General features: G+C 37.0%; 1 protein-coding gene across 1 annotated transcript in view; it reads right to left on the bottom strand.

Annotated features, from left to right (window-relative positions):
• The window catches only part of LOC132108177 (1,4-alpha-glucan-branching enzyme-like), a 187,314-nt gene extending 186,500 nt beyond the window's left edge, over positions 1 to 814 (bottom strand). Inside the window, exon 1 of the mRNA XM_059514781.1 lies at positions 614 to 814. Within this exon, the coding sequence (XP_059370764.1) occupies positions 614 to 711 (98 nt within the window). The 5' untranslated portion in view covers positions 712 to 814. The remainder of the gene's footprint in view (positions 1 to 613) is intronic.
• Positions 815 to 8,496: the final 7,682 nt, after the last annotated feature.

An 8,496-nucleotide genomic window follows, 5' to 3' on the forward strand; every position in this document is an offset into this window, starting at 1 on the left:
CTGGTTTCTAGAATGAAAATATATTAAAACAAGTACCTGTTGCTGTTAAGGGAGCACATGCATAAGGGGGTGTGAAAAGGAGGGGCTTTAAATATTGACTTGCAGGCCTATAACGTTTTAACGTTTAAAAACATGGAAGGGGTTTGACAATGCAAGATAATAATCATATTATTATTTAGTTTGTGTTGGTAGTATTATTATTATTTTTTTTTTTTTGTAGTATTAGTAGTAATAGTAGAAGTAGCATTGTTGTTGTTGTTGTTGTTGTTGTTATGTATAAAATCCAGACAAAACGTTTTCCTCTACTGTCTTAAAGCTGCGTTATCTCATTGTGAGATGTGAACTGTCATCGCCATCAAGCTTCCACAGAAACCATTAGATGTCCATATTTACATATTCAGTAAGTTAGGGCACGCAGCACTTTTACACAGAGGCAGAGAGCATCCAGCAGCTGTCTCTTAATTGGCACTACACTGAATTAATAAAACAACTAACTTACTAGTGCCGGGTGTGAGGGCTGACAGACAGACATGCGAGTCAGTGTGCGTTTGGGACGGGCACAGGACCATTACCCAGCGACAAGATGCAAAGAACGCTTAAAAGCACGGTTTACCTCCTCTGGAAGTCCTTTTCAAATGGTTTGAGGTAGGGATCCATTTCTAGAAGGGAGTTCAAGCGAGGAACTGAAACATTATACTCAGATTCTGCCATCTTCGCGTCAGACCAAAGCAATCGAGCTCTCTCGATGAAAATGCCGCTTTCACTGTGGAGCAATGCGCAGCTGTTTGTGTCGCGCCGTCATTTGTCAGGGTCATGTTGTTTTGCCCTCCCCACATGAAAACAAGAGGGTGTGGCTTTCTGAGCTCACTTTTCACTCCCTTTTCATGGCAGCCTGGTGCTTTAAGGGCACCGCGCAAGTATTTAGATTAGGGGAGTCGAATCATAGACGTTTTTGCCCTTGACAAAGTTCAACCCTCTTCTTTTTTGATAAGGACAGACCTTCTACTCTTTAGGCTACATGGTAAATGTAACACGGTATAAAAGCAATCAAATGTAAATAGTTTTACATTATAGATATAAGACTATATATATATATATATATATATATATATATATAGAATACAAACAGTGGCATGCATGACCTATAGCTTTATAACAGCAACATTAAAATATAAAATGTATAATTAATTAAAAATTATGCACACATGCTTGGCCAAAGAAATTTTGGGACACCAGATTGGCCAAACTCAATCCTCTCCTCATTGAAGACACATGAAAACACGTTTGGAATTTTCTGAAAAAACTTTGAAAATCTAAATAATGATGAACCTCAATTCTAAGCAATGTGTTTGAAGGAAACCAGCTGTGCTCATCACAGGCAGAGTACCATCCTAAAAGTAAAGTGTGCTGGCAGCAGCCTCATGCAAGGACTGGGAGACTGGTCAGGATTTGGGGAAAGCAGAATGGAGCAAAGTACAGAGATATCAGAAATGAAAACGTGTCCCACAGCGCTCAGGACCACAGACTGGGCTGAAGGTTCACCTCCCAACAGGACAATGACCCGAAGTTAACAGCAAAGGCAACACTGGATAGGCTTAGGGACAACTCTGCGAATGTCCTAGAGTGGCCCAGCCAGAGCCCTGACTTGATCCCAGTCAAACATCTTTGGAGAAAACTGATAATAGCTGTCCGCTGACTGTCCCCATCCGACCGAGCTTGAGAGGATTTGCAAAGAAGAATGGCAGAAAATCCCCCAATCCAGGTGTGCAAAGTTGTTGCATCATTCCCAAAAAGCCTTGAGGCTGTAAATGCTGCCAAAGATGCTTCAACTATGAGTCAACTATGATTAACAAACCCTTCTAAAATTCTGTTTTCACTTTGTCATTATTAAGCACATAGTGTAGATTAATGAGAAAATAATAATCTGTAGTATCAGGCTGCAACATAACAAAATTGAAAAAAAGTGAATGGGGTCTGAATACTTTCTGAATGCACAGTGTACTGGGGCTATCAGTCTCTAAATGGCAAACCTTATATAATTCATACACTATATGGTTGAGTACACAAGGCATACATACATACATAGTGTATAAGTGCGTAATTTGGGATGCAGATTATGTAGAATATTTTTCTACTACAGATAATAAATACACTAAACACAGGCACACATGTTTCTGTGAATTGTGGGGACTTTCCATAGACTTCTATTTCTTTTATACTGATCAAACTATGTTATTTTATCCCAACTCTAACCCTAAACCTACCCCTTACAGAAAACCTGTTTGCATTGTTACACTTTCAGATAAGCATTTACTTTTATTTAAATTTTTTTTTTCAGGGTCAAAGATTTACTATCCCTGTGGGGACATTTGGTCACCATAATGTAGCATAAACAAGTGTACACACACACACACACATACACATACACATTATAACATGAATAACTAAATGTAGGCTTTTAATATAGAGGTTTTATAACAAGGGTCAGCACTTTTGACCTCTCTTGTGGGATCAGATATTCATTCATTCTTGATATTTTTATCCTATGCTGACGTACTGTATAATATGCTGTGCGATATGTGACATGTCCTCTTTAAAGAATGCCGCCATATGGTTTGGTTAGATTCAAGGTCGGATATAAAGATAAAGAGGGCCTATTCATGTAAACTTCACAGATACAGAAAAAGCAAGAAATGTTTCATTTATATACAGTACTGTGCAAAAGTCTTAGGCCACTAGTGTTTTCACCAACAAAAAACGGTTTTAAAGGTCACGTTTTTGGTGTTTTTTTGAAGCTTTGATTGTGTTTACAGTGTGCAATATAATATGTGTTCATTTTTCACGTGTAAAAAAACAGTATTTTTCACACAATTCACCTATCTGTATACTGCTGTTTTCACTGTCATAAAAACGGGCTGATGACTTCCTTGTTCTATAAAGTCCCTCCTTCAGAAATACGTGACAAGTTCTGATTGTGCCAGCGGCTCCTGTGTTGTGATTCGACATCAGCTTAGAGCACACTGTCCTCCTGGAAACGCGATTGGGCTAGTTTTGAGAAGCAAGTGGGTAGGATTTGTTTTGAAAACCTGGCAATCCTGATCTAAACGCACATGCTGGAGATGTACTTCTAATCACAGAACGCCTTTACTGACGAGATGCGCATGAAAATCGCATTCGATTTTTTGCACAGCCCTAACATCTAGTTAACAAAGCTAAACAGCGTTGCCCTTTGTGTAATAAGTTACAGAAACTGTTAAACGCACCAACTTAAATAATAAAATACACTTACCGGTTGTGGTCCATAAACAATGCCTTCTCCAGACAAAGAGGGAACTGCTCCATCTTTCAAGAATAATCTTTGTGTGAATCCGGCATTAAACTGATTGAGATTGAGGAAGCTGTCCTCAACAAAATGTGCTGCACATAGTTTTTCTTTAATTTTCGGGAACAGAGTTAAACATAAATTGTAACCATTGATCTCTTAGAACATCGTCACTGGGAAGCCCAAACAAAGATGATTGGACTCCTAGATGAAAATAACAGCATTTTTTGACGAAATGGCGACAAACACACTCTTCAAACGCAACTCTTCCTCTTCTCCGTGCGAAGCGCAACAAGACCATGCCCCCTTTTTTTTGTATTCCTGTGGGCGGAGATTAGTCAAAAAAACTGTTTTAGTGATGTCATTACTGCAGGAACTAGAGGGATGTAGTCCAAACTGGTCATTCATTAGTAGGCGAATTCTGTTAAATAAAATATCTCGCTTGGCATTGAACTTTGAGCTTTAGAATTTAACAGATATTATTTATACTCTAACAACAACATTACACACGAACTAAAGTTTGAACCATGGGATCACAAAGAACGGGACCTTTAAGCCTTTAATTTTGCTGTAGTGTGTCAGTAGTAAATATCATTTTCCATTTCCAAACTTAATTTTGCCATTAATTGTAATAATCCAGAGTTTGATTTTTGTTTGCACAAGGAGTCTGACAGCAGCCAGTGCTCCACACAGAGATCTGATCTCACCATCATCAGTCTGTCTGGAATAACATGAAGACACAGAACAAACTGAGACAGACTCAATCCAGAAGAACTGTGGCAATGTCTCCAAGACACTTCAAGAATCCTACCTGCAAAGCTACCTGAAAAACAATGTGTAAGGGCACCTAAGACAAAAGCCTTTTTTTAACACATAGTGTGGTCACACAAAATGTTGATTTAATTTAGTTAAGTTAACAGAATTAATTAATAAAATCTATTTATGGCATTATTTTTTGATGGCATCCTCACTTTACAGCATTTTTACACAAGTGCCTAAAACTTTGCACAGAACTGTAGCTTTGCAGGCTTCTTGAAGCATTTTGGAGACATTGCCACACTTCTTCTGGATCTAGTAAAAATAGTAATAAGAAGAAGAAATACCAAATAGTAAGAAAAAAAATGCAAATAAAGAGTTTCTATCTCAAAGCCTTTAGGTTTCCTTGGGTCTGTTACAAATAACTGACTTTAATTTACTCAAGTCATCTTGCTTCATATCCTGTTTTTAATCTCATTTGCTGCAGTTGGTCTTTATATACTCATTGTTGTGAAATAAAAGTGTTAAGAGGAAGGATGCGTGGAAGTGAATCACATATTTAGAAATTAACGTAACATTCAAAGTTTCATGTGGCTGCTGTCTATGCAGTTTATATCATATCTGCATATATTTGATAACGCTTTTCAAAGCATGGACCCTCAGAGCAGTCCTCTTTTAACTTTGGTTGCATCATGATTTTGAAACGGTCCGGTATGATCAAAAGCAGAGGATTATAAGTAAAGTTTAATGTGGAGTTAAAACGTTATTAGACTATCAGTAAGCGTGACTAACATCACAGCAGTTTTATCTTGTTTTCATTTGAATTTAGTCATGCGTCTTATGTTCAATCCTATTGAAAAATAAATATGTACAACTGTGTCTTTGAAAACATGTTCTTCTAGCCCCTGTGTAGTGCAGAAAATGTCCAAATTTAGTGTTCCTGGTCAAAAATGTCCGGCCTTTTAAAAATTGCTTATAAGTATAAAATTATAGTATCATCAAATCTAAGTTCCAAAAATGTCAATGATAATAAAAATATTGAATCCAATATATGGTAATAATATGACATAATTAAGCTATTGCTGTAGGAAGGTCATTTTTGATTGAGTATCGAAAGAAAAAAAAACTCTGTCATTTACTCATCCTTTTCCAAACCTGCACGAATTTCTTTCTGCTGCTGAACATAAAATAAAAGATTTTTAAGAAATAAAAATCCCATTGACTTCCATAGAATGGACAAATATATATATATATATATATATATATATATATATATATATATATATATATATATATATATATATATATATATATACATACATATATATTTGTCCATTCTATGGAAGTCATTGGGGACCTGCAGCTTAGTTTAATTGCCAACATTCAAAATATCTTTTAATAGAGGAGAAAGAAATTCATACAGGTTTGGAAGGGTGAGTAAATGATACATTTCATTTTTTGAGTGACCTGTCCCTTCAACAAGCATTTTCAAAAAAGAGAAAAAGTAAAAAAGAAAATCCATAAAAAAAAAAAAAAAAAAAAAAAAAGTTAAGATGACCGAACACATGAGGACTAGATAAAAGCATAATGATTATTTTTAGTGGTGACATTGGGTAAAATGACATTCGAAATGCAGTTTCTTCTGTATAACCATAATAAAATTGCCATATATACAGTACTAAAAATACTTCAATATTATTGCCATCAGAGGTCATTTAAATCTATAAGAGTGTATGCACGTAGATATCACAATTATAATATTCATGAAATGGAAAATGAAAGTCAAGGTTGATATTATGAAGAACAATATGTTTCTGTGAGTCAATGAGTCAGAATTGATGAGTGGAGAGACTCTTTCAGCATGTGCACTCAAGGTTTAGATGAAAGTCAGGGCTGCAGAATCTCTTCGAAATTTAGGCTGAATGTCAAAAAGCCAGGTTAATGTTTGGATTTATGGGAATTAGTTTACGATTTACCAATTTCTCAAGTCTGAGCCGGAGGTGAACCCAGAAAAAAGTGTGAAATTCATAAACACTGTGATTCATCAGATGTTTAACTGCACGCTCATATTTTTTAAAGAAACCGGCACAGAAGGAATATTAAGAATGTACTGAGAAGTAATTTTCACAATGAATATCATTACTATAATTTCTGTAATTCCAATAATATAGAGACATTACCGCCCTTTAGCATATTTCAGAATTTGATTGACACAGCGGACCTGAACAGGAGTAACCTCATAATCTTTCTGCGCACTTCGGTAATTAATGCGTTTATGCATTAAAATCTCTGATTTAATTAAACTCAATTGGTTGAACTTTCTTGAAACTCTTCCTGACATTAATTTCTATTGATGTGCAGAAATGAAAAGATAATGTGAGAATTCTTCGGTTCTCTGGAGGAAGCTTTTCGCTTCCGGTGCATTAGAAACACAGCCAGCGAAAATATATAAATTTGCAGTTGGTGATGAGAGGAGGGGTGGGACTGTCTGTGTAAACACTCTCTTATTGCTCAGGGCCAGTGGGAAGAAAAGTCAGTTTTCCACCATCTACATTCCAACAGAGTGCGAGGTGAGAATCTCTCTCTCGAAAAAAAAAGGAGCTTGTAGCAGTAGAGTTGCTTGTCTATGCAAAACCAGTTGGCACAATGCAATGATGTTGTGGGGTTGCCAGATTCAATCACCTAATGTATAAAGTGAAAATTGTAAAAGTAGCAGACATGGTTGTTTTTATCATGACCAGTAGTAACAATGTTGCACTCAGGGCTTTGATTGAGAAAAATATTGGCAGTTTTTCACTCCATTCGTTTCTGGGCTTCAGTCCAGTTTATGTTTTGCAAGTGTACTCACATTAAAACACCTTTAATGTCCATCACTTGTTTCACCTGGAGTGACACTGTTTAAGAGCATCCCAGAGTGCCATGTGCCTTTCTCTGAAATGCACACATACCTGTTCAAGTGAAATCACATAATAATATGCAACCAAATTTCCACATCTCTGTACTTTATATGCAGTAGCAATTTGTTTGGTTAAAAAAAATGCATACATTGTAAAGTTTCATGCCAAAAGCAAGTATCAAACCACTGAAGAAAGACATACCAGTCAGTATGCTCATATTTTAGCACACTGAGCATTATAGCATATTTCATTAACACAATAAATCAAATGGGAAAGTAAGTAGGTTTGTTCCAAGCCTGAAATGCCCTCAAAACCAACTGGAAATGTTTGAGGATACCACAGTGGTGCACTGTTCTCAAAAGCAATTTTCATTGAAAATGCTTTGACCTCTGCATGAAGTCTGTCTGATTGCCACGTGAACCTGTAGTGACCGTGTTTTCCCTTCACAGAGTTCATAGACAGGACTCAGTAGAGCCCTCTGTCGGTTTTTTCTGGAACTAATTTTCCAAAGTTTTCTCGTCATCACCTGCAAAAACTTTCTTTGTTAGAAACAGACATATCTAGAATAATCCACACAAAAACTCATTAAAGTTTTCTTAAAGCTGAAGTGAGTAATTCCTTTGATAAAATACTAATTCTAGCTTAATGTGCAGAGACAACTACAGTTCATAATTTCTAGGTTGATTAGATTACATTAAAAATGTCTAAGACAGTGTGTCTCTGTGAGGCTATCAAAACATTTCTCTCTTCGTGTAAACGCCTGACTGGCCTGACACAGCAACAGTGGCTCAACCAATGACGTGAGTTTAGGGCGGGGCTATCAGTTTTGTTTGACTTATGGTAGATGGGCGGAGTTTTTGTTTGAAAACAATTCTTACACTTCTTCTTGGTGTTGCTAGTAACTCAAAACCTTTAAAAAACACAAGTTAACAGAGACAACTACGTCATTTGTAGGTTGATTACCTTAAAAACTGTAAATAGTGTGTCTCTTTGATGCTATCAAAACATTTATTGGTTTGTTTGAACATGCGACTGGCCTGACACAGCAACAGCAACAGCAACTGCAGCTCAACCAATGATGTGAGTTTAGGGTGGGGCTATCAGTTTGTCTGACCAATGGCAGGCGGGTGGAGTGTTTGAAAACAATTCTTACTCTTCTTCTTGGTGCTGCTGGTACCTCAAAACCTTAAAAAAAAAACACTTTTTTTTTTTCATTATTAAAACCATTAAAGGCTTTAAATCCACCCAGTGGTTGTAAACACTTGAGACCTGACTGCATTCAGGTCCAGTGCCACAGTCAAGACTCCGTCCTCTCTGTCCTTGAAATGAAGCCCATGTACCCTCGCTGCATGTGAAGTATGACACCTTATAAGCTATGCAGAGCCGTGGAGTCAGGGCCAGTGGCTGGGAAGTCACTCTGTCGATTTATGCCAGCATTTGGTGGCTGACTGAGCGTGACGCCTCCTGGTTTTTAGAGAGGGAGGAAAGATGCCAGACAGCTGCTGACAATACCATCGGAGT

Source organism: Carassius carassius, chromosome 28, assembly GCF_963082965.1.
Source record: "Carassius carassius chromosome 28, fCarCar2.1, whole genome shotgun sequence".
Classification (NCBI taxonomy): Eukaryota; Metazoa; Chordata; class Actinopteri; order Cypriniformes; family Cyprinidae; genus Carassius; species Carassius carassius.